Genomic DNA, 27,491 nt, shown 5'->3' on the forward strand with positions numbered 1-27,491 from the left:
AGTAGGTTTTAACTTACGCTATTAATGGTTGATCTCTGTAAAACCACCTATTTCTCCTAAGCTGGTTATAATGAGTTTTCAATTAAAGCCGAAGTTTATCTCTAGCTTTTATTACATCTATGAATGAGAGATTTCGAAGTTACCTTAGCCCTTGTTTCTAAGTAAATCAGAAATGGAATCAAAACAAAGTATTTACTCGGATGAATCTCATACCTATTTACTAATGTACGTTATCTGATTTTGCACCGACTCTATCGAATAATTTAGAGAAATCGAAGCTAAGTAAACACTAATACCGCAGAAAATCGCAAGACCGTATAACAAGCAGGTATATTTAGAATCCAGAAGTTGGGTTAATAAAAAGGCTCACGGACAAGCCGTATTGATACTGGCTTATCTGTTCAAGTCTTGAGATAATTGAGTCCGCAAGCTTATTTTTGTTTATCAATACGTAATAATTAGGTTCCGACCGTTCCATCCAGACCGTTCCAGGTTTTTTTTGTTCAACACTTAGCCTTATTCAGATCTTGAACAATGATTTTCGTAAATTTTCAAATAGTATCGTGCTCGAAAAATGCAAGTTGTTAGTTTTAAGTTGATACCATTTTAGTTTGAGAAAATCAAATTTTATCTCTAATCTTGTCAATCTCACCAATCAATAGTTTCTTCGAGAGGACTTGAATTATCACGACATTTTATCTTAGAAAAAGTGTTAGATTGTTTATTTGAGTCAATTTATGCAAACAAGTCTTAGAAAGGTGGGTGGAAAATACGTACGCATTAAAATTTTGTTTTTACCACGCATTTGTCTAATGTACTTGACTTACTTAGTTGCCTTCTCAATTTTTTTTTAAAATTTCTTGCCATACTTAGTCGCCCAACCGCATAAACAAAATCTCACTATTGAGCTTTTTCCAAGTGCAAACGAAACACGTCTGATTTTTAATCTTTTGATCCACATAATACGCTGGAACATAAATCACAGTCCCATCCGGCCATGCACCCAGCATACTGGCGCAAGCACCCTTGTGTCAGGAAACCGAGAGCCCCATGCGCGATTGAAACTTTGTTCGAGAAAATCAAATTATGTTTCTTGATCTCTACAAACAACCATTTTTCTCTTTAGCTTGTCGGAAAAAAAAGCTGCGATAGCTTTGTAGACGCATGGACTCAAGATATCAATATAAAAAAGAGACAGAATGAACAAAGAAAAATACCAAACGTGACGTCTCAATTTGATATAATCTTATATATAAAGACTCCCCAAAATAACCTTAAATAAGATTGAATCATCCTCAATTGACCCTAAAGACAAAATTCAATATAATTAAAAACGGATTCTTTCTGTTTGTGCCATTGCCGTACGCTATTCACCTAATTACGTAGTACAGAAATATGTAAATTATGGCGCGTGCGTTCTCATGGGTGTAAATAATATGCACGTACGCAAGAGAGTCGAAGTCATTCATCGCGACGTAACGCCATCTGGTTTTGTAAACTCTTTACGGCAAAATAAAAAACAGAAGGAACAGTTGCGGAAGAGACTCAGAGTGTCGGAACTTCCCAAGCAGCCTATAGAACCATTAAACGTTCGAGAAAAACCCCAATTAAACTCGGCACTAAATTCAATTTTCATAATATCGTTGAATAAATAAAAGATCGTTGAAAACAGAAAAAAAAGAAGCTGGTGAAATTAAAACCAAGTTTTCGTAGCGAAAACAACTAGTCTCTTGCTTGCCATATGTTACAGAAACAAATTGCCACGACGTGATCGATAACAAATATGAAAAAACAGCAAAATTTCTACAACTGATCATTTTGCAACAGTTACCACTCTCAAGTCTGCAATGCTAACATTAAAATTACAGGGTTCTCACACTGAATTGAAATTTCAGACTGGAAACATTTTTACAGTGCAGTGCCAGGAGCCATGATATTATTCGGTTTTCAAAATATTATTGAAAAAATTTGTTATGTGACAGGAGTTAAACCAAAATTTCTGCTTCAAGAAGAATAGCGATACACGGAAACGATTGAAGAAGCTTCATTAGTTAGTAACTATATAACTGAATGTAATGAAACTAAAAGTTTTCGTGAAAAAAACTTGCTCGTTTTTTTTAGTTGAATGATGAAAAAACAAGGTGAAAAGGGCATTAAAAATCTTCACAATAAAAGGATCGAACGAGATTTAATCTTTGTTAAACAAATTTGGATATAAGATAACAAGATTTTTTGGAATAAGCGCATCTACTGAAATGACCGGGTTTCACTTTTGAGAGACTTCATTGGTTTGCAAGTAAAAAAAGCCTAAAACTTCCTCTTAAATTTGATCCAAAAATGTTTAGTTTCCATTGCATAAGAAGCAAGACCAGAAATGTGATCCGCGATTCAAAAAACTTGAGTATACCTCTCGCTTGTTAGAAAAGAAATCTACGCGGAGATGAGAGATCTAAAACAAAGCTAGTGGAAGCTCTCTGTTAAGCGTTTTCTCCCAGAAAAATATCCTGAAAAGCTGAGAAAAGCCTGTGTAACTTCTTTTCAAAAAAGAAATAGTGTAAACTGAAATTAGAGACCTATATCATTCACTCTGCTTGTGAGAAATTATTGAAAAGGTGGTTAGCTTGCTAAAGACAGCCTTTTTAGAATTGTAGCAATTAATGTTTGGTTCCGTTTGGTTATCAAACACAAATTCAACAACGGATGCTAACTTAAATTCTGCGAAACAAATTTTAAACAGGGAAAAACAGTCACAAGTAAATGTTTGAGAATTGCAGATGCTCCGATTCTAAAAAATATGAAACTTCTACCAAAACTTGAAAGCTTAAACGAACACGCTACCAATTTTTAAAAAAAATGTTTGAGCAGAGGAACGCAAAGAGAAATTGCCTTGAATGGAATTCAGATGTATTGACTGACTCTGAAAAACTAACAATTTAACAAGGTGTTGTTTTAGGTCCCCTATTATCTATCATTTAAGTTGATAATCATCGAAAACAAAAGTTATGAACAAACTTGCGTCGCTAAAAGAACATAGCCGGTAGAATACGGGAAACAACTAGAAGAGTCGTGCAATCTAATTACAAACCTAACCTCACCTGAATAAATACCAAAGAAAGGCAAAATAACGAAGAAATTAATAGCCTTCTAAAACATCGGGAGCTTCCTAGAAAATAAAGTTTGAAGGTCTCAAAATTAATTGATTTGCAATCTGTCATTGAAAACTTTTGGTTTTAAATTAGAACCAATTTTAATCTTCACCGTGTACATAGAAAAGTTTAGCTTGTTTTTAAGCTCGCTTTTACTCATGTAAAGTAAGGGTCTTTAAATAATTTATTGTTTTCTTATTTTTGCATTATAAATTCTTATTGCATTTTTACCATTTAATTTTATTCTTCTGTATTACAGGAAATTGACAATGTTTTCTTTCAATCAATCATAGAATTAATTACTTTGAGACTAGCTCTAGTAGTGAAAACTGGTTGAGGTCATTCCGCTACAGTTCCCAAATTTAATTTCGGTTTTTGTTCTGCCTCGAGGGGGATTTAAAGCACCTTTTCCTTTCTAGTGGGTTAATACCCTCACCTATATAGCTTTCAGTATTCCGACTGTGTTCACTTCAACTTCTTACTCGTTTCGCAGAAAGATTTTGTCATTTGTTATTGGAACCAATGCCTGAGTAGTGAATTTAGGTGCGGAAATGGCTTATTGGTGGGTTAATCTAACACAGGAGGCTGAAACAGGAGATGTTTTTTCATGACTACTGTACTCTGGACCTGAGATAGGCGTTTTTCTATTGGTTTTTACAACTGCCACTTCCCTTTTAACACTCCTAAATTGCAGTCGGTACCAATTACTTTCAGAATATTTACTATAAGCCCCATATTTTCCAAATTACATGTCTTTTTAATTGAGCAGTAATAAAATAGCTCTCAGCTCCAATGTAGTTCCTGGTTTGTCTGGACAAGAAGTCTGGAGCAATACATTTACAGTATCACGAACGAAAAGAATATAAACATAAAAGTAAATTGGATTAGCGAAAGGAAATTAAATCGAATTCTGCGTATTTACAATTTCTATTTATTTACAAACGAACGGATCGAATCAAAACATCACAACAACCATCACGCTCACAAATCTAATGTCTTCTTTCACGCCACAATTTCTGGCACTAATGAAGCGTGTTAAGGTTTCAAATAAAATAAGCTTTGACTTTGCATGGTTACTCTAAAATCAATCAAAAGGGGGCAAAAGGGGGACCATAAGGCAATTTATTATCAGAGGAGCGTCAATGTTAATTTTATGTTAACACTAATTATTGATTTGGGGTTTGATTTTAGGAATCACAAAGGAATGGACAAATAGTGTTTTATAGTGTATCAAATTGAAATTTGCCAAAAACTAGTTTGTGTTATTGTTGTTCTACTTTCATCTCAAGACACCCGTGGAGAGATTTCTTTGACTGCAAGGTGTTATTTGTTCACATAGCTGTAGGTGAATCAACGCACATACGTAACATACACAAGTAAGGTAATCAAATTAGTACTACTAATAAGCAACTGAATAAAAGCAACTGAAAACTATGAAGGCAAGACTAATTATGAGATGTCTGAATAGCCACAAAAATAGCAGAAGGGAATATATGGACACAAGCGGACACAACCAAATCAGTCAAATCAAAATCTAAACACTTTTTCCATGTCCACAAAGCGTGAAGAGAATCATTCAGCAAACAAACTGATGACGATATTAGACCGTAAACAATTCTCACCGAGAACACTCATTCCAAGTGCATTATACCAACGCAATTTTACAAGAGAAACCTCCTGGTTTTAAACTACTTTGCCGGAAATAATTTGCCTGCTCCAGATAATTTTTGAGGTACAAAACTCCAGGAAATTTGCTTCTTTATATTAAAAAACAAGTCAGTTTCAGGGATCTTTAGCGTGATGAGCTTTAGGAATAGCAAGTCGTCAATCGGATGACTCATGCTTTTGTTGGATTTTGGTCAACACTTGCAGCGCATCGTCAACAAGCGAGTCAAAAATAGCATCGGTGAGCTGTACTTTAACATTCAGTTCATCGTCATTATAATCTACCCACTGACTTTCCTCTTCCCTCAACTCTTGAATCAGGATTTTGTCGACTAAGTCTCGTCTCTTATGGCCAAACTTCAATGTCTGAGTTCTGTGTTGTTGTCTTGAGCTCAAATTAATCATGTTCAACACCTTTTTGTCTACGATATCATTCAACATCTCAATTGACTTCGGCCTCATCCCTTGATAATGGACTCGTTTCGCCATTTTGGGCTTCATCCAAGGCTGGGTGACCTTAGGAACAGTTTGATAGATATCTGCAACAATTTCCCTAACAAGCTCAAACATCATAACCTTGAACGACTTTCTACTTTTCGATACATCATCACCACCTACAGAATCGGATCCCAAAAGCTCAATTGGTATTTTGGAGTCATTAAAATCTTCACCCAAAGATCGTTGATTGAAAAAGTACGCACAATAGGAATTCGAAAGCTCTTTTATTTCGTCCGATTTGCAAGGCACAAACATTTGAGGCTCAAATATTGACGCAATTCGTTCCGCATGTGCTGAAAGTCTTGCACTGAGCGCAGTTTCCTCCACTGAAAGACCTGAATCGGGTAAAGTGGGTTTCTGCGTCTTATCAGGCTCTGAGGTGATCTCACTGATGTCAATTGGAGGAACAATTGGAGCAATATTCTCTTTGGACTCATCAGAAGTCGCAACATTGTTGTCATTGAAGGCAAGATCGTCGTCAATGAACTCGCCACCGATACCCGCAGTTGGACTTGATGGTGATGCTGGCAAAATATTCTCTGAATTACTCTTGTCAGTTACTTCTTCGCTAACTGGAGATTCTGGTCGCGGTTCCACTCTATCAAGAGACACGGATTCCTTTTTAGCACTAACTGGTTTTATATCGTCAACTTTATCTAGTATCAATTTTCGGTCCTCCAATGACTCTTCCCGTAATTTATCAACTTGTTCGGCTTCTAATTTTCCACCAGATCTTTCGACACTTTCAGGACTTTGTTCGTCTTCAGCGCTTGCTTCTAACTCATCTATAGTTTCCGAGGATTCCTCTTCAATAGAATCGACCCGAGGTATTTCAGACACTTCTTTGGAGTACACAACAGTACGAAGTTTAGTTCGCTTCGTGTCCCTACAAATGAACGAATCATCAAGAGCCTGTTCCACAAACTGACTCGATAACTGATGAGAATAATCGTTCACAAATCCAAGATGCAACTTTCGGTCTTCGAATACTTCATCAAGAACTTGATCGAAGATTGATTCGAATACTCGATCGCAGTATTCGCTGGCATCTGTATCGCTTAAATCTGCAGGCGGAAGTGGCGCATCTTCGATGAGAGGAGGTTCCTCAATTTCAACAAAGTCCTCCACCTTCTTAATAGCATCATTTACAAACGGCTCATCATCCACGTAACAAGCTTCTGGTTCAGTAATGACGTCACATGCAGTATCAACAGTTTCGTAAACAGTCGCAATTCCAATAGTTTCTGCGTCATGGATCGAGAAGGAAATCGACTCGAAGTCACTTTCATCGTCTTCTTTAGGTGCCAGCTCTTCTTCCTTTCCTTCAGATTCGTTGATCAAATCCTCGACAGGAGTGGATTCCAGAACTTTATTGCTTCTTTCACTTTGAGCAGACTTATCATTCTCCTCACTTTGAATCAATTTCTCCTCATCGACTTCGGACACTTTTTCGGGTGATGGAGTCTTTTCTAGTTCAACTGCAATATTATTGGGTTCGGCTTCTTCTTTTCCAGAATCCTGAGTTTCGGTCAAAGTGATATTAACGGGTTCATCGCTAGACTGATTTTGATCTTCTGCAGCCGAAATCTCTTTCTCGTTTTGCTTACTTTCACTAGTGGAACTTACTATTTCAGATACAATTTCTTCCTTAATCGATGCAGCAGATGCAAGTATGCGAGGAGTCCCGTGATCTCCAGTGCCCGCCGTGCCAGTGGTCTTATCTTCAAAGTCTAGAGAGTAGTCTTCATGTAGCTCTATCAATTCCGGCTCAACACCTGTGTCATTTTTATCAACCGCAGCTTTAACTCTGTCTGATTGAGAGACTAGCATACCAGGTCCATGTTTACAAGAGAAGAACTCGTCGCACCTCGAGTCGTGTGACTCCAACGAGTCGTCTAATTCAACTCCAATTAGGAACTTGTCCTTTACTTGGGATTTGAACATCAACACACCACTCTTTTTGTCGTCAACTACAACCTTAGATCTAAGACCAATCTCTTCGAGTGGATCAGAAATGGTGGTGAACTTTTCATCACTAATATCCAATTCTTTAAAATCCTCATCCTTCGACTTGGAAAATTCAGAAAGGTGATTGTCCTTTTTGGGAACCGAACCATCTTTCGAGCTCTCAGCCTCCGATGAATGAGTTATAGTAGCGTCAGCAGCAGGGCTCAAAACAGGTTCATTATCTGGCTCAAGCGATCTCGTCTTGTCAGCTGGGGATTTTTGACCCGAAGATTCTTTGGAAACTGGAGTGGATGCGCGCGGTGTTAGGGCAACGTCAGAATCCACTGGTTCTTTAGCAGCTGAGATTGAGATCTCGTCTTCCAAGGTACTATCATCAGATTCATTATCAATTTCTTCCGCAACTGATAGTTCCTCTTGTACTTCATTTTCACTCCTTGGCGACAACGATTTAAGAACCTCGTCTTCGATTAACTTTTCGATCGTTCTACTTTCTGCAATGTGAAGCTCGGGTTCCAAGGCCACTTTCTTTTCCGGTTCATTTTCAGGAGTCTTTAAGACTTCCTCTTCATAATCCTGGTCCTCTTCGAAGACCAGACCTCCAAGTACTTCCGGTTCTAACTTGGATCCAGGATCGTGGACCAGTTCAGTGGTACTGGACTCGCTGTTTCGCGCCGAGGGCACTGGTGTCGTGGAACGAGATGATCGGGCGGACGGTGTTCTGATGACGGGTTTCTTTGATATGTGGACAAGCTCGTCATTTGCACCAAGCAGTACATTCTCACTGTCTGCCTTTTCCAACTCAGCTGTTGCCTTGGCAATATACTCGTCGTAGTACTAAAATCAGGAGTGGTTCCGATTTAATGCAGGGCAATGTTTAAGGAGACATAAAACAGCTCACTAAGTCTACGGAATACGTACAAATAGGTATGGAAAGGGTCACCCGAGAACTTTCTGTTGATCCAATTTGAGGGCTTTCCGGAAGAAGTTAGATATATGTCAGATAAGCTAACCAACTTAGTTTTGCAAAAATTCAAGCCAAATCAAATCAACCAATTAGGATGCACTGATGACGTTAGCATCGATTGAGAGAATCAGCTATTGAAAAAATTCCAATGATTCAAGTGAGAAGTTACCTTGAGCTGTTTCCTGATATTTTCTTCTTGTATCCTAGCATGTTCCCTGTCTCGAGTCCGCTTGCCTTTCTTCAACTGCCTCAGTCTCTCTGCCTCCTCCTTCCGTCTCCTTAGATCCTCTTTAAGTGCCTGAATCCTGCCTTCGACATCACTCGCATCTGAGAATGAGGACGTCCGTCCACCACGACCGACACCAGCGTCTAAAGAGTACAACATAAATAAGCCATTCGTATCAAGTTTAACCAATCTAATAGCTGAAACGTTAAATTGAGGTTTCAAAAAAGTTTCACGGTGTACATACAAACATGGAGGAATTCACATCTCTAGGGGACATGAAAATTTACAATTTCTGCTCGGATGCCTCTAAAGTACAAAATATTCATATTGAGAAACGAAAAAAAAAAACGAAATTGACCGAATAATTTTCAAAACCACAACAAACTCTTGAACTCTCCGGTTTAAATGTATCATCGAAGACTATATTTAGTTCAATTAAAATTAAGATGAGGCTATACTGAGAAAACTTTCACTTTCCATGCTCAAAATAGTTTAAAAACCGCGAAATATCGACTCAGCTATTGGACAAAATTCGCATTGTCAAATTCGAAGTCACTGCTGCACGCTTTCCTTAACTTAAATATCCAAACATAAACTCAACACCGTCAGACGAACTGTCGTTTTAGACGAACCGCTCTCGGACGACAGTCAAGAGGTCTCTTTTGGCTGCAGCGAGCTTAAGAGGGTCAGCCGCTCTTGGCAATATTGGCAAGAGGGGGCAGATAATGAGAGAGGGGCTTTCCAAACCATAAAACCCAAATTACCTTTCAAACTATGAAGTCGTGCTTCCTAGGCGACTCTTCGACCTAGATGGAGCCTATAAAGGCTCAAGGAGAGCTAGAAACTCGCAGAATCATTGCCCTCGAACAATTTTATCTCGCTTCTTAAGACAAAAGGTCATTGATCAAGGGAGGTAACAATCCAAAACGGTACAGCATTTTCTATTCCGCAGAATATCTAAAAAGACTCAGAGACTCTTAGAAATAAAACTCCGCCACCAACAGCGCAAAATATAAACATCAAAATTATAACCTAAAGGCTGGTCTAAAATTAGTATCAGTTTAAAAATTCAGTAAAAAATTTTTCCACTTTTACGATGGTGTGAGCTAATTAAGTTGTTGAAAGCATAGATGTAGTAAGAGCATCTATGGGAAGGGCAAGTGGGGAGGCTTTATTATGGCGGGCGAGCTCAATTAATCGTAGTTTTGGGAGGGCGAGAGGGTACATCGACGTCAGGGCAAAGTGGACAGTGTAGACGGGAGGGGTTATTAGGTGGTAGAGGACGCAGGAGGGGTAGGTAAGAGGAGCGGTGATAGAGTGGGGTAGGAGTAGTTGCGCTAGGGAGGAGTACTCATAAGGGGTCAAAATACCTCAACTGACCGTTTCACCTTGAGTATTACTGGAGGTTAATAACTACTATAAATTAAAAAAAAAAAACAAAAATCAAAACGCTAACACTCAACGTTCGATAAAATAAGCAATTTTCTTTGAGAGCAATTCAGCAATATTCTCCGGAGAAGACCATTACACACTTATGGAATGATCACTTTCTGATTGCGAATTCAGCATTTGAATGAAATTCGTTTTCCGATATTCAATCTTAATCGATAAGTAGTTGTGTACGTGCAATTATATGGGACACCGAAGAAAAGTTGGAGACATTTGGAAATGAGTGATAAAAAGGCAAGACTAATGTGGATATAACCGCTAAATAAGATGATACAGGTGCTAGTATCAATACCAAGAAGCATTAGATATAGATATGATAACTTATACTTATAAGAACATACTTCAAAAAGCAGGGATCTAAATAAAATTGGGCTTTAAGGGTTTATCGCGTTTCTAATTTTGGTTTCGTTTTTTGATTCTATGCATTTTAGATTGCTTTCCTGAGCAACTGCTATTTCATAAGCATTTTGAGCAGAATGAGCGAACAAAGAAACTAGTCTCGAGAAGTCAAAGATTTCACGCAAGATGTCGCAACAGCGGCAAAATGAGTTAAAGCTAAAAAAATTTCGGTTCGACAAAGTAAAGAACATCGCAGGGCATGCAATCCAAACAATTGAATGAAAAATTTAGAACAATTGCCAGCAGATCAATTGAAAAATATCAGCCAAAAAGAAAAACAGTCTCAAAAGTTGAGAAACTGAGATATTCAAACAAATTGAACAAAAAAAATGCTAGCTCTTGAAACTTTAACCCTGAAGGCCAAATTTGATCCAATAGATATACCTATTAACCCACGCACAAGCCATGAAAGGGTTTTATTGGCCAATTAAAGAGAAAAACTCAAATACGAGAAATACTCAAAAAATGAAAATAACCAAAATGAAAGTTACATTTTGCAATGTTAACATGTTCAAAACCCAAATTTGTCTCTTCAATCCATCCAGTACCACATGAAAAAAAGATTTTAAAAACTTTAATTGGCCCTTAAAGATTGATAAAGCAAATAACAATTCGAAAAAAAATTGAAAACAATCGCAACTTTAATTGAAATGTTGCAAAAGTTCGTGATATTAATTTTTTCAGAACCGCTTCTTTGTTTCAAGAAAATATTCAGTAATCCAATTCCAAACCTGAAAACTTTAACTGGCCAATAAAGATAAACTAGGAAAAGAAAATTTTCCAAAACTTTTTTAAAAAAGCAAATTTTATCAAGAAATTGTTAAAACTCTTGACATTAAAATGTTGCAAACCATTCCGCTATCACTAGAAACCATGCAGTAACCTAATAATAAGCCCGAGAGGAGTTTCCAAATAACTTGAAAACTGCAAACCAATAGTATCAATTTTGCTTTTTATGTTAAAACACTCATAAATGTACGCTTAAAAATGTTCATATAAAGAAATTATATCTTGCAAAAGACCTCTATCAACTTTGACAAACGGCAACTCAAGACTAATCAAACAAAAAAACTCAAACAACACCGAAGAGAAAACGTTATATATCTCACAATTTTGGGCTCAAAAACTAGAAAAATTGAACTTTTAGCCTTGAATTAAGGCCGTCCGCAGTTGCACCACTAAGCAATTGATGGACCACAAAGTCATGAAAAAATGTGTGAAAACATGTTACAAAAAATGACAGAGCACCAATACAGTCCAAATCGTTTGGATTGTAAAAACATAGCAGGACAAACCCAGAAACAATTTAAAAAACTTTGAGTGACAAAAATAAACATACCCGGCAGATTGCCGGAAAATAGCCGCCGTTGATTCCAATAAGCATGCATGATTGGGATTTAAAGATTAGAAGATAAGGAAGAAAAAAGATTTTTGTACAAAAACATTTTTTAAGTCCGATTTATTTTGATGGCATTTCGTAGTTGAACATAACGTACTTCTGTTTCTTAGAGAGAGGCTACAGGGTTACCATCAATACCAATAAGCATTAGAGATGGTAACTAAGACTTATAGAAACGATGTTCAAATAGCGGGCATCTAAAATTGGGCTTTATGGGTTTATACCGTTACTACTTTGACTTCAATTTTTTATACTGACTCTGTTCATTTTGAATTGCTTTGCTGAGCAACTGATGTTCAAAATCACTTTTAGCAGAATGAGAGAAGAGAGAAACAAGCCTAGAGAAGTCAAAAAGATTTCACGCAAAATGTTGAAAAAGCGGCAAAATGAGGTAAAGCGAAACATTTTTTTCCGAAGAAAAAAAAACATAGCAGGACAAATCCTGAATTACAATCTAAAGAATTGTAAGGAAAACAGACGTAATGAACCTGCCCAGCCGAGGTTCCCTGGCCACTGAGGAAAAACACTAAAATTTCATAAATTTAAAGAAAAAATTGCAATTTGAAAACCGCTAAAATTAGTATTTTTTTACCACTAGAAACTATGCTGTATCCTATTATCAAAACCTGGAGGAGATTCCTTGGCCGTGCAGGTTAAAGGAAACTGAAAAACGACAAATCTTATCGAAAAACTTGAGAAAAATTGGAAATTTTATCAAAAAATTCGTAGAAAATTTCCGCAAACACTTAGCAAACCCTAGCTGAGGTTGCTTGCCCTCTGGGGCTGGAAAACTTGAATAATGACAAAAATTGACAAAAAATTTGAAAAAAAAAATGCAAGTTTTATAAAAATTGGTAAAATTCGTGCAGTTAAAATGGTGAAAATAATTCCGTTACCACTAGCAACTATGCAATAACCTGTCAGAGGATGTTTCTTTGCGCCAAGGGGTGAAGCAACTCAAAAAATGACAAATTTTTTCAAAAAACTTGAAGAAATTGCAAAAATTAGTATAAAATACTGTGTTTATGTTCGGAGTAGCAATACATACAGTTCTTAAAATGGCTATAAAAAGAAATTACGTGTTACAAAAGATCTTCATCAACTTTTAAAAACCCCACTTTCAGGCTGGTTCAACAAAAAATCCAAATATTGACGAAAAATGCAAAAAATTGCACCATTTTGGGCTCAAAAACTCCTAAAAATGACCTTTTAACCTTGAATTACGGCCTTCCCAGTAGCTTCACCACTCTAAATACTTAGAGTGCTACTAAACGGGGCTGACAGACTCTAATGAAACTTGATGCCCGCTGAGCTTTACCTGTTTATCCCGTTTTGAAAGATCAAAGTCATGGAAAAAGGTGTGAAAACCTCTTACAAAAATAAAAAAAAGACAGAGCACCAATACAATCCAATTCTTGGATTGTAACAAGGAGCGCTATAATAGCCGGCTGAGAAGATGAGGGCGGCTATTAAAAAACTTAACCCAGAAGGGACTAAAAGTGGACTGCGAAAATTATTTAGAAAATAATCAGTAAAAAATCGAAAATAGTGACGATCAATGTCACAATGCCGCGTGTGAACAAATACCACTAGGGAGAAAGCAAATTTTTGTTCAAACACATTTTTCTCACTCCACTTTATAGTTAGAGGAAAAACATTTCACGCCGCAAAATTACTCGATTCTTTGCTCCACTTCCTGTTTCGGCGTGAACAAAATCATCACTTCAATTCAATTTCAAAAATCTTAAAATGTTGCAACAGATCTCAAAAAAACATGGCCGGACGACTCCGGAACCAACTCGAAGCAGGCATTCACTATAGACCTAGCCATCCCCTCACTAAATGAAATCAGCCTATTAAATAGTTCACTAATGATTTTGAAAAATGAACTGAGGAAAATTAAAAACAAGTGAAGCCAAAATTGATATCTGATTAAGTTTCTTCAATAATTACGACTCCATAACAACTATTGTCACAACAGCTTGCAATACAGATAACCATCATTCAGCAAATAAAAACCATCCAATAAAAAAAGAACTGACACGGCGGTACTTACAGAGGAAAAACAGGAAAATGAAAGAAAAAGTCAGGAAATTGCTTAAAACTGAAGAAGCGGCTGTGAAAGAATTTCATCTAAAAGTTTAATATTTGCTTCAAAAGTTCAAAGATGATCCCAAACGTACTATGTATAGCTTGGATAATTGAGACGAACACTGAGTTAAAACTAAAATTAACTCTCAAATTAGTACCTGAATAAAAACCACTCCAAATTTTCCCTCTGTTTGACTTTTGTTCAGCAGATTGACCTATACACTTTTTTTCTCGTGCGGTATTCGTCGTCTTCTAAAACACATCCTACAAAAATAGAAGTCACCGAAAAAAACAGATAAACAATACTACTCTTTGAGTCGTAAAAAAACAGCGTCCAATACAATTCAAATTTATTAAAATTTTCTATTCAGCACAATAATAGCCTGCTGAGAGGACAAGAGCGGCTATTAAACATATAGTTATGAAAAACAAGTGTGCATGATAAATTTTAAATTCAATATTTTTGAGCAAGTTCAATTATCCAACACGAACGATTGCATAAAAGCAACTGGTTGCACAAATTCTTTCTATTCAGAGCAAAGGTACAGACAAACTACGTTTATTGAAGAAGTCTTATTTAGCATAATTACCATACGCAAAAAAATAGGGAAAAAATTATGAAACAACTGAATGACTTTGAACCCAAATTTTGAGCAGTAAACTTTCATATATATAGTTATCAACTATAACCACTATAGATTCTGGAAAAACAGAAGTCCAATTCCAAATCATTGCTCTAAATGCGAATGACTATTGCAAAAGATCTTTGCTGACCAATAAGTTTTTTTCATATTGAGTAACGAAGCAATGTACTTTCAATTTAATATATCGACAATTGCACTCAACTATTGCCTTCCACCTCACTTAAGACCACAACGAGAACTATTTACGAACGGCAAAGTCAAGAAGTCCTAAGTAGGGAAGTCAAGAAAAATGGCAGAGTTATAAATTATTTATTTTCAGCTGAAGGCATTAATGCATTAGAGCACCATTTTCAGCTGAAGGCATTAGAGCACCAAACTGAAAAATAATCCATAACCGACTAGTCGAGCGAATTGCTCTCAAACGACAGGCAGGGCCAATTCTTTTGTAGTCTGCATCAGACCGGGGAAGGAGGTTATTTGAGGCCTGCTTCAGCGGATGCAATAACTTCAATAGCGGGTCTTTAATTATCTTCATAGGGTTTATTAGATACTACAAATTTTCAACTAATTGTGATACACATAATTGAGAGCCTAATTGTGATACACCCTCTAATTGACGTTTAGCAAAGTGCCGCCAATTCAATTCAGCTTCTTAACATTACGAAAGAGAGAAATTTATATCACGTACAATTCAATAAACGCAAGGACAAAACGTCCAAAAATTGGTTAACCGAAAACTGCATTAAAAAAGACACCTTACTGCAAACAATTTTTCACACTTCGTACGAGAGCATCCAAACGATTGAGAACAATTAAAAAGAAGTAGTTGGAAAGTGACTCATATTACAGATAAATATACCAACGAATGTTGACGATCTGCAGAGACGAATTTCCATGTACAGTCTTAAACTCAATATCGCAAAACATAGATGTGCTGAACTTAACATATTGAGAATAATGCCATAATGTGTTAAGTAGTTATAATCTGGGTCTTTGAGCGGCATTTACTCACTTACCTAATTGAAGAATATTAATGTCACTTAAGCTTCTCCTGGTAGCATAAGAGTAATTAGGGCCTAATTGTAATCAGAATAATTAGGGCCGACATATTGCTGTAAATTTTTAAAACGCATTATTGGTGCAGGATTAAAATTTTTAACTCCTCAATTTAGCGATCTTAAAAATTTGCTATAATAAGGATAATCTTTTTTCAGCATCGATTCGAAGTTTTATAACCTCAGTACAGTAAAAAAACAACTGCTGTCCTACATCTGATAAATATTTAGATGCACAATTGACAAGTAACATCGACAATAACAAAACGAATATCCCCAAAATTGCTCAAAAGATGTCCATAATAGTTTGGAATTCATGTGATTATTAAGAATTGCCAAAAAATGACAGATTAGGAGCAATTGAAGAGATATTGAACACTAAAACATTGGTTGTAATTGATAGACGAAAAGAAAAGAACTTGACAAAAATAAGATGCACATGCTAACAGCAGACTAGAACACAAGGAGCATCAGTCTGTAGTAAACTGAGTGACTTGTTACCTGAGGAGTAATTGGCAGTCGAGGAGGAGTGGTGGTCGTCTTCGTAGGCGTCCGAGTATGAGGACACGCTACTATTACTATTACGACGCACCTTCTCACGAATCTCACTCGCAGCTGTATATCAAACATAAAATTACAACCCATATACTGACTTTAACTTATCTGTTGGTTTTCGCGATAGGAGCGTATAGTGAGATATTAATCGCAGAAAAAGACATGCTAAAGTGCAATGTTTAGAAGCACTAATGATGCACACATTTCATTGCCAATATCGGATATAAAGAACCAAGCTTCACTACTCCAAACTGCACTATATAACACTCAGGGTGTCTCAATAGCCACGCTTTACATTTTGCAATAAGTTATCATTGCAATAGTTATCAAGCGAACAAAAGCAAAAGGTTTGTGCCGAACAGTACAAAATATTGCTTTATCAACCCAAAACGGAAACGGAGATAACCAATTGTTGAACATATCCAGAAAAAGTTTGCAAGGATTTAAAAAAATTCGTATTTGTTGGGAGAAAACGCGACAGAAAATGTAAATGCTAAGTTATTTTCCAAATTAATTTCCACGATTTTTTAGCTCCAAACTGCAATAACCTGGGAAACGTTTTGCAGTGAGCATAATAAACTAGTTCTGACAGGACAAAAAATGCGTACTGTACGTTCGCGATAGCTGCTGACTGTGTAAATAAAGGATTGAATTAAATATTGAAATGAATGGCTTGTGAATCAAGAGAAATTAGTAGCTAAAGAAAGCGAGTGAATTTTAAGCGGGAAATTTTGCGTGTGTTTACACAATTGAACAAAAATCAGCCATAGCGAGTAACATCAAAAGTCATTATATGCTTTGAGTAATTTATATGTTTATACATTGCCGCCCCCGTTGATGTATGGCATCAAAAAATATATAAATGAAAAATTGCTTCAGATCATATGTCAGTTTTTGATAGCATCAACCGCTATTCAACCTTAATTACAAGAAGAATCATATTTGGACCAAGTTTAGTCCTTGCGAAGTGCGGCTTGTGAGAATCCAATTTCCAGTGGTCAAGGCTTCTCGTGTCCGGGTACACAGGTACAGAAAGTGGCCTCGTGGGAAGGACGGCGGGCGGGATCGAGTTGGCTCCTTTCTGCAGGATTATTTTCCAGAGCTTCTGGATTGAGGTTAGCTTGTGTTGATTGGTATCTTTCTGAGTTTTAATATGCGTCTGTTTGAGATATTGCCATTTCCTGTTTTTATTTTGGCTACTATGACCAAATTGTCATTTCCTGTATATGCATTTCCTCCATCCAAATAGAGGTTAGCTGTTGTTCCGATTGTTTTGAACAGCAGTAGCTTCATCGATTTGACTCCTGCTTCCCATAGTCCACCAAAATGTGAAGCTTTGGCTGGAATTGTTGACCAGTTGACGCCTAAATCTAGAACAGCTTGAGGTAAACAATCAGTTCCGTATTTCTCTTTCAGCATCCTTTTGAGTTTTATGAGATCATTCAATGATCCTGTAAAGTTTGTACCATTGTCCGAAAAAATGTGAGCTGCGCATCCTCGTCGAGAAATGAACCGTCTGATAGCTTTCATGCATTCCTGTGTATCCAATGCTTTAGTGACATCCAAGTGAATGGCTTTTGTAACGAAGCATACGAAAACTACCAAATAACATTTGGTTTCAGTTTTGCCACATCTGTAAGGCATTGGACCGGCGAAGTCCATGCCCCCGTTACCGAATGGTGGAGCTGGGTTGACTCGTTCTTGTGGTAGGTCGCCTAAGAGTTGAGAAAGGTTACGGCCATTAAACCGAAAACATGTGATGCAGTTTCCAACTATAGACCTTGTCAGCGTTTTCACTCGAATTATCCAGAACTTCTGACGCGTATGAACAACTGTTGCGTTTACGCCTGAATGTAACACTCGTTGATGACTGTCAAGTACGATTAACCTCGAAAGATGATTTTTGTAAGGCAAAATTGATTGAAATTTGGCAGATTCATTCAAGCAATCTGCTGCTACTAGACGTCCACCAACCTTTAAAACTCTTTCCTCATCTATGAAGGGATACAGTTGAACGATTCTCGATTTTCGCCTTATGCTTTGGCTTTTCTACAATTTGTCTATTTCATCAATATAATTTTGTTTCTGCACATCTCTAACAAGCATATTTAATGCTTGTCGCTTGAACTCTTTTCTCTCGATTGACTTTTTAAGCAAAATGTAAGCAAACTTTAGAACTTGCTTTGCTACTCTAATTGCTTTGTCGAGACTTCTGTAACGTTCAATAGGGAATAATTGGTCGATTTGATGATTCGACTGCTCTATGTTTTTGATCATTGAGCGGGTCGTTTTCCTCCACAAGAGGTTCGGGAATAGTGCCCGAATCTATTGTTAATATTTGACTCCGCACTAGTTCAATCTTTACTTCTGTTGACTGAAGAATTTCTGATTGTTTTGGGATAGTCAGGTTTCCATCAGAGAGCCATTGTGGGCCTTCTCACCACATTTTAAGGGATGAAAGCTGTTTTGCTGGCACCGGGCGCGTAGTATGATCGGCTGTATTTTCTTCTGTTGGCACGTATTTCCATTTTTCTGGTTGATTTATTTGTTGGACTTTGGCCACACGGTTAGCTATGAATGTTGAGAATCTGCTAGGGGTAGAATTAATCCAAGCTAAGGCAATTGTTGAATCGCTCCAAGCATATATTTCCGTTGTAAATCCATTTTGGTTTACCGTTGTCTGAACTCTTTGTATCATCTGCGCTCCTACAACCATTGAGCACAGTTCAAGTCTCGGTATGCTAAGTGTTTTTCTGGGCGCCAATCTGGACTTGGAACATAGCAAGGTAGACTTGGTTTGAGATGCTTCCAGTGATCGGGCATATATAGCAGCTCCCTAAGCTTTTTCAGAAGCGTCGCAAAGTAAGTGAAGTTGTATTTTTTCAATAGCGAAGTTGGCCACAAAGCGTGGTATACGTAGCTCAGATAGATGATGTAATCCGATCATTCAAGCTTTAAATTGGTCAGTTATGGTTGCCCCAACGTCATCATCCCATTCAATTTCATGTTCCCAAGTCATTTGGAAAAGAATTTTGCATTGAAGCGTTACTGGTGTTACGAGACCAATAGGGTCAAATATTTTACCCATATTGCTAGATATTGCTCTTCTGGTGGTTATATGTACGTTTTCAGGATGGGGCAATTTGCTGTTAAGTGAATCTATCAACATTTTTTTGTTAGATGAAGTAAAAGTTGATTTTTTAGCTTCTTTATTTTGACTAGTTTTTTGGATCGGCTGCGGCTTCGGCGTTCTTTTGTCGAACATACGTTTGTTGTACCTGGAATCTTTTTGATCAAAAAGTATCGGGCATGGTTGTTTTTGAATGGTATTGTTTTTCGCTATCAAATTTTTCATTTTTTGCGAAAATTTTGTCCTCAAACGTGACCACTAATTTTTGTTTTTCGGTTTTTTGGTTTTCTGTGTTTGAGTAGTTATTTTCAGGTTCTGAAAGCTCGGATGACTTCGGGCAGCTATCAGTGTCTGAGACAACATCTCGGAAGTCGCCGATGGGCGTTTTTTGCAGATGTTTTTTCTTGATTGCATTAAAAATGGTTCCTGTTGAAAATTGCATTGAATTAATCAGGCAAATATGGAGAGTTGCATGGTTAGAAGCGTGGGAGTCCATTAAATGGATTTCCTTTAGTTTGTTACAGTCAAAGTTGACCACTAATTGGGGAAAATCCGATTTTTGAAACTCGTCAAGTTCGACTGATGGACACTCAATAACTGTTTCTTCGTGTTCGGGCAGACTCATAGTAACGACGCTGCACTGACTTTGGGGTCTATTGAAGTAGAAAGTGTCTGTTTTGGGCTGCCAGTTCAGACCAAGTGTTTTGATGGTGTGGTCATGTTCACCGATGAAAAGATCTTTAGTTTTCTTGTAGCTCCTGGGAAATGGCTTCCATAACCTCATGTGAGTTGCTTGCCCACTTGCGAATAGACATCCCAATGAGTTTTAGAGTAGTTTTAATGTCATTGAACAGGCCAATTACTTGTTCTTGTGTGTCACCGCCACCAAGAAGGTCATCAACATAAAATGAGTTCAGTAATCAATTTTTGCAATGAATTGATGGCGCATCTTTTGCTGTAACACGTAATGCCCTGAGGGCGTGGTCTGAACTAGAAGAAACGCCGTATATGACTCGTGTGATACGGTACTTCTTTATTGGTTGCTTTTGACTACTTCGACAATACATCTGAAAAAAGTTACGGTCCTTTTCGTTTAGTTCGATTTGGCGGTACATTTCTGTGATATCACCTGATAAAGCAATGCGATGAAGACAAAGTTGAATCAGTATCTCAAAAAGGACGGGCTAATGTTTTGGACCAATCAGGAGGCAATCGTTGAGACTTCTTCCGTTCGTTGTTTTTGCTGATGCGTTGAAAACTGCTCTGCATTTTGTAGTCGTAGAGCTTGATTTCCATACTGCGTGATGTGGCATCACAAAGTGTTTCTCGGGTGGCAGATTATGGTCGCTTTCAGGCACTGGTTCTAAATGTCCTGTCTCAATCATCTCTTGAAAGAAGTCTGTGTATTGAGTTTGGGCATTTGCGTTTCGTGAAAGCTTATTTTCGTTACCCAAAAATTGTCTGAGGGCTTTTCGAGATGATTCTCCAATGTCGGGCAACCATTCCTGACTGTCGGGATCAAAAATGGCTTCATGTTGGTCAATTCGTAGTCGAACTTGAGGCCTTACATTTTGGCCATATGTTGTTGTCGTCTCATAGTGATTAATGCAAGCCAATTCTTTGGTAGTGAATATGGCTGGAGAAGTGCTGGAACATCTTCGATTTCCCAAAATTTGGCAAAGGACTTGATTTCGTTGTCAAGGAGGCATATTGCATTCGACTTTACAATAGGTTTATTTGCTGATTTTAGGTTGGCTAATCCTAAAACTGTCCAGCCTAGCGTAGTTCCTGTGAGGCATAAGGAACCTTGTTTCAGTATTCGTCCTTTTATTATCTGTGTGTATGCAGAAATACCGAATAGTATGTCTATTTCGCCTGGTTGCCAAAATTGATCATCAGGCAAATTGTAATTGATCACGTCTGCGTAGTCAGTCTCTGAAAGGGGTGATCTGGATTTTCACTGGCTGTAATTGTCTTCAGCACTACGCAGTTGAGAGTAATATTTTCCCCTGTTTTGGGAATAATTTCAAGTTTGAGAGAAACGTCAACCGGCATTGAGTCTTTCTGATTGACCTCTATGATTCTTTCATTGGAAGGTTTTGGTTCTAATCCCAGTGTCTTGCAAGCTTTCGCTGTAACTGCGTTGACATGGGCTCCTATGTCTAACAATGCTCTTCGATTGTGTATTTGTTTGCTTCTACCAATTACTTGAACACGAGCAGTTGGTAAGATAGTCATTTGGGAAGATTTTTGAGTCAAATCAAATGACAAGCATGTGTGCCTGGTATAGCATTGAAAGCCTAATGTAAAAATGTATGATGCTTACCCTGACATGTCTTGCATCTAGATTGTGACGAATATTGGTCACTTTCGTGATTGAATCTCAAGCAATTTTGACAGGACTTACTGGCGGCTATTGCAGACTGCTTATCTTTCGCTGAAATTTCCTTGAATTTTGAGCAAGCCCACGGAGCATGGCATTCCTTGCATTGAGTCACGACACACGGATGTTTGGAACCTTGCTTCGATCGCCCATCCCGTCCAGTGACGTGCAGTTGTTTGGGGGGAATGGGATCGTTTAGCATTTTTATCGATCTTACTCTGTTGTCAAGAAAGGTCATCAGTTCTTCAAATTTAAGACATTCAGTGCCTTCATTTTTGAGTTCCCTTGCTTTCTGAGAGCCGACATCTAATTTTGTGAAAAGAAGATAGTGCCACATGTCGTTATCAACTTGTCGGCCAAGTAAGTGAATCGACTGAGTTACTTCATTGAAAGCACTGTGTAGCAGACGGAGTTGGTACTTGCTTTCTCCTCTCACAGGCTTGAAATCAACAGCCCTAGCTTGCAATGTTCGTGGAATTATGCGATCGTTTTTGTATCTGTGCTCGAGTAGATTTCTTGCAGTCTCGTAGTTGCTGTCAAATGATGATAGGCTTTTTATTAGTTTTTCAGGGGGCCCTGATAAGCAACTTTTTAGACAGACAAGTCGCTGGCTGTTTGACAATTTCGTGCTGAGATGCACGCCTTTATCGCATTGATCGATAAAGGCTATCCGGTCAGTGAATTTGCCATCGAATTTGGGTAGCTGTATCTGTGGTAGCTTTGCAACATGCGGCTGGTGCTGTGTTGCATCTCCGAATGACGTATAGTCACGTTTTCGTCCACCTTTTCCAGCTCAAATTTGTCTATGGCTTTTCCCATTTGAAGTAGCTTTTTACGGACTAGTGTGTGCTTGTCTTGAACCAGATCGAATTCTGTATCGCACTGATCATCCAGAACTGTTTCCAAATAGGATTCGTTTAGATGCTGTTGAATTTTGAAGCATTCAGTGGCTTCGGAGAGGGCCAATCTGAGCTCGTCTTCGTTAAATGGCTGGCTAGGTCTATCCCATTCATCATAGATCTTGTTAAGCTGTCGTGAATTGGCACGCCTCCTTCGGGAACTTGTCTCTGTAGACGCTGCTTGGCTCATTTTGTTGGCGGACCAGAATAATGTACGTTCGCGATAGCTGTTTACTATGTAAAAAAAGGATTGAATTAAATATTGAATTAAATGGCTTGTGGATCAAGAGAAATTAGTAGCTAAACAAAGCGAGTGAATTTTAAGCGGGAAATTTTGCGTGTGTACACAATTGAACAAAAATCAGCCATAGCGAGTAACATCAAAAGTCATTATATGCGTTGAGTAAATTATATGTTTATACACGTACTATTTGGTGAAAACCCATAGCTTGCAAACTGCAGGTAAATAGCCACCATTCACCCCACTGACCAACGTTGGATTAAAGGATTTGGAGTTGACAAAGTTTTCAAAAAGTGTTCTGATTTGGATAGCTGTTTTATTATATTTGATAATATCGTGAATTCAGCTTCTAAACAAGAAGACAATATACTTTATACCAATACTACTTAGACGTATACTCTAAAGAATTCCAAACTTAACGCACTAAGTTTGATATTAACCACATTTGAGTAGAGTTGCCAGAAGAATTCTAAATTCTACCCCACTGAAAATGTGAGATAGGTCAGTCAGAAATCAAACGTGAAGGTCATGACGGGTGTAAAACGAAAAACGTGATCGAAAGGTGAAACGATTTTTTTTAAAAAACGTAGCGCAACATTTTCTGAAATACAGTCGAAAGAAATGGATGGACAAAAAAAAACTTTTCTTTGACCCGGAAAAAAGACTCTTTCAAGTGAAGAATACGAGCCAAAGACTCAAAAATAAAATTCCGCAATTTTTTTAAAATGAACACTATTGGCATTTAAATGGTAGATCTTCTATATTGTGTTGAATACCGAGGTTTCCATTTAACAGGACAAAACACAACAAATTGCCAGAAAAATATTGATGGACATAATAAGAGCACGCAGCGGCAGTTAAAAAAACTGACTGCTGTAATGAAATTTTTAATTTTACTAATAAATCCTTAAGATTCGCTGGAGATTACAAGTTTTGCATACCTTCATATTTTCCATTCAAAAGCTTCGTAGATCTTCAGTCTCAAAACGATAGTAAAAGAAACAGGCAAAAAATAAAATTCATTTCATTAAATGATGAGATGTTACATTTTTTTAGGAATCTGAAAACGCGACCAAAAAATGTAAATGCTAAACAATCTTAGATGCCCACAGGAGAAGCAATTTTTATTTTCCAAATTAATTTCCACGATTTTTTATCTCCAAACTGCAAAAACCTCGGTTTCTTTCTGCAATGAGCAGACTATTCTCTAGTTCTGACAGGATAAAAAATGCGTACTATTTGGTGGAATCCCATTGCTGGCAAATTGTAGGAAAATAGCCACCATTCACCACACTGACCAACGTTGGATTAAAAGATTTGACGAAAGTCTAAAAAATTGACGAAAGTCTTAATTTTACAGAAAAGGTTCTAATTTGGATCGCAGTTTTATTAGATTTGATATATATCGTGAATTCAGCTTCTAAACAAGAAGACAATAAGATTTATACCAATACTAGTTAGAAGTATACTCTAAAGAAGTCCAAACTTAACGCACTAAGTCAACTCTTTGTGCCCGGGCTTTAATGGTTTATCTAGATTCCAGTTCGCTGTTTGACATTGACCACATTTGAGTAGAGTAGCCAGAAGAATTCTAAATTCTACCCCACTGAAAATGTGAGATAGGTATGTCAGAAATCAAACGTGAAGGTCATGACTGGTGTAAAACGAAAAACGTCATCGAAAGGTGAAACGATTTTTTTTTTAAAAAAAAACGTAGCGCAACATTTTCCGAAATACAATCGAAAGAAATGAAAGGTTAAATAAAAATTCCTTTCGTTGAACGGAAAAAGACTCTTTCCAGTAAGATTACGAGCCAAAGACTCAAAACGCAAATGTTTTCTTTAAAAAATGAACACTACTGGCATTTAAATCGTAGATTTCCTATATCATCAAGTTGAATACCGAGGTTTCCAATTAACAGGACAAAAACAAATTGCCAGAAAGATATTGATGGAGATATAAGAGCACGCAGCAGCAATTAATAAAATTTATTGTTGTAATGCATTTTTTTCACTTTGACCAATAAATCCTTAAGATTCGCTGCAGATTACAGGTTTCCATACCTTCATCTTTTCATTTCAAAAGCTTCGTAGATCTGCGGTCTCAAAACGATAGTAAAAGAAACAGACAAAAAAGAAAACTCATTTCCTTAAAAGCTGAGATGTTTCATTTTTATTAAGAGTGTATAACAATGCTGCTTCTATTAGCTACTGTCAAATAACCTTCAATTTGATTGACATACAATCACCTGACCGTATACATTTGAATTAAGATAAATTTAAGTTGAATTCCGCAGAAGCCTTTTTATTAGGGATCTTTATTGCACAAATTAGTTTCTTTAACCTTAAACTAATTCAAATTAAACTTAAAGTTTTAACGTATAAAAGTCATTTTATTGAGTGATGTAGGTCACGTAGGATCAAAATCTAATCAAGCATATGACCAAAAAAACTTTTTCTAGAGTGAGTGAGAACTGACGTCACGCGCGCAAATGCCGTCAGTGAGAGGAAGAATTCATTCAGAAAATTTGACTTTTTCAGCTTTGCAGTGTGAACAAATGTAACAACTGATTAACGTCGGGCGAATTGCTCTCAAACGACCGGCGAGCGGTTGGCATCGTTCAGTAGCTAGCTACGGTTTAGTGAGGCTAGCTTTAGCTTAATTGAAGGAGCGTAAGTGAGCGGAGCGGGGGGTGCACCTGGGGGCTGTTTGGGTGACAACAGTAGGGGGGGGGGGGGGTCAATCTCTAAGAACCACCCTTCGCACCATAAGTATAAGTCCCCAGAACAGATTTTGTGAATCACATACTTGAAGACTAGTGAGCTGAAATGCTCTAAGAGCACTTATTGCCCGCTGGGCGCTACCTGTTCATCCCGTTTTGAGGACGAAAAGTCAAATGCGTCAGACGACAAATTGGTCAAGCGAAAAATCGCATAAAAAAAGACTGACAGGGCCAATATAATTGCTACAAACTTCGTTTGTGAGCAATTAAAAGCGAAAGAAGAGCGTCAGACGGCGAAACAAAAAACATAGCAGGACAACTTCGCAGCTACAATAATAGGCATATGCATGTTAAAGTTATAGTATAGATATCAAATTATCATTAAATATCTTTTCAATTTATCATGTAATATTGTTTTCAAAACAAGTTAAAGATGCTAAAAATTGATTAAAAAACCGATGTTTGCTTCCAAAAATATTAGAAACGTACCGTATGAAGAAGGAAGAGCTGGGGATTTGTGGCGTGGAGTGACTCTCAATTTGCTAGTCTTGGATCCAACTAGAGAGCGAGGGGTGGGGATTGAGGAGGCTGTTGTAGGTTTCTGGTGCGAAAGGTCCTCAGCGTCCGAGACGCTCCTAAAATTATGTTGTGACTTTCTTTATCCAATCATGTTTGCTTTTCAAAAATTCTAATCAGCCAACTTTTCTCACTTAAAGCAACTATAAATCCGTTTTCACGTTGTTTGAAATAGAATTACTCAATTGTCCAGCCTAATTTTTAAAAATAGCGTCAAAATGTAATAGACGCAGAATATCAAAAGGATTCGACAAAGCTGAAACAATAACTTGTTCATTTTAGTTCCAACATTTGAGGTGATAACCCCTCGAACTCGTACTAGTTCCCACTCAAAGTTCAGGACTTCCATAATTAATTATATCTCCGCCTCCAAAACCCGTATGAAAAGCCAGCTGTTAATTAAAGGTTGAATGTTAGTAGACGTCGACATTCACCTGTTAGATGTAGACTGGTAGCTGAGACTGGATTCTACTCTGTCAATTTCTTCCAGCACAGAACTACTGTCTGACCTTGTTCCCTCTACCACTTTGCCTGATGCTCCATTGTCGGATGGTTCACTGGCAGCAGCAGCCGCTGTATTCTTCTTCAGACTAATTAACCTCTTCTCTTCCTCGGCTAGTTCTGCTTTGAGATCTTTGATCTTTCTACTCTTGAGGTAGGTGGGCGTGCTGCTGCGCTTCAGAAGCTGATCCAAGTCCTGAAACATTTTTTATTTCGATTGCATCAATCTTTCAAAGCATAGCCAGCAGATTATTAATTTCCAGAACTCCGATAATTAAATTAAGAGCGCAATTTTATGACATGAAGGAAGAGTCCCTCCCTTTGAAGAGCTCTGTAAAAACGAAATATTGAAGATGAAAATTCAAACAAAATCCTGAAGTATCAGAGCACTTAAGTTTGAGGTATCCTTTCGGTGCACAGTATTGGCATTCAATTACTGAATATTTTAAAACTAACAAGTGACTGCAAAAGTCATTAATGGAGTGCCATAAGTTGAAAAATATTCAAACAGTTGACTTAAGATCTGCCGCCAAAGAGAAAATATTGACGTCTGACGCACAATTTCAATTGCAGAGCGGTAGAAGTCACTCCAAACCAAAAGGTCAACTGGTCGCAAGAATCACCCGAGACGATGAATTAAAAAACATAGCAGGGACAAAAGAAACTAGATCTATAATGGACAAAAACTGAATTGGGAAGAATCCCATCAACAAATTGAAAAAGTTATTAAAAATCAAATTCAATTGCCGCATCTGAAAAAAAACCACAATCGTGAAAGAAAAATTTTGTTCAAACGCCAGTTCTTACTCTTCTTTAAAATAAGAGCAATAAAAATGCACCCCGCAAAACCACTCCTTTTTTCGCTCCACTTCCTATTTTGCCGTGACCAAAATCAGTTCTCCAATTTGACGTCAAAAATCATGAAAGAGCATGAACACATGAAAAAAACTGAAAGACGCCTGAACCAACTCGAAGTATAC

At 37.5% G+C, this 27,491-nt stretch overlaps 1 protein-coding gene across 3 annotated transcripts in view; it reads right to left on the reverse strand.

The window, feature by feature from the left end:
- Window positions 1–4,007: 4,007 nt before the first annotated feature.
- Window positions 4,008–27,491, reverse strand: part of LOC142339266 (uncharacterized) — a 92,601-nt gene continuing 69,117 nt past the window's right edge. For 2 of the 3 annotated variants that reach the window (XM_075389158.1, XM_075389156.1), the window contains exons 15-19: window positions 26,445–26,707; window positions 25,924–26,069; window positions 16,006–16,119; window positions 8,411–8,610; window positions 4,008–8,111 (exon numbers count right to left, since the gene is read on the reverse strand). In XM_075389158.1, the coding sequence (XP_075245273.1) occupies window positions 4,971–8,111; window positions 8,411–8,610; window positions 16,006–16,119; window positions 25,924–26,069; window positions 26,445–26,707 (3,864 nt within the window). In that variant the 3' untranslated portion in view covers window positions 4,008–4,970. The remainder of the gene's footprint in view (window positions 8,112–8,410; window positions 8,611–16,005; window positions 16,120–25,923; window positions 26,070–26,444; window positions 26,708–27,491) is intronic. The other variant, XM_075389157.1, reaches the window with a different exon arrangement.

Source organism: Convolutriloba macropyga, chromosome 5 (assembly GCF_964194025.1).
Source record: "Convolutriloba macropyga chromosome 5, txConMacr16.3, whole genome shotgun sequence".
NCBI lineage: Eukaryota > Metazoa > Xenacoelomorpha > Acoela > Convolutidae > Convolutriloba > Convolutriloba macropyga.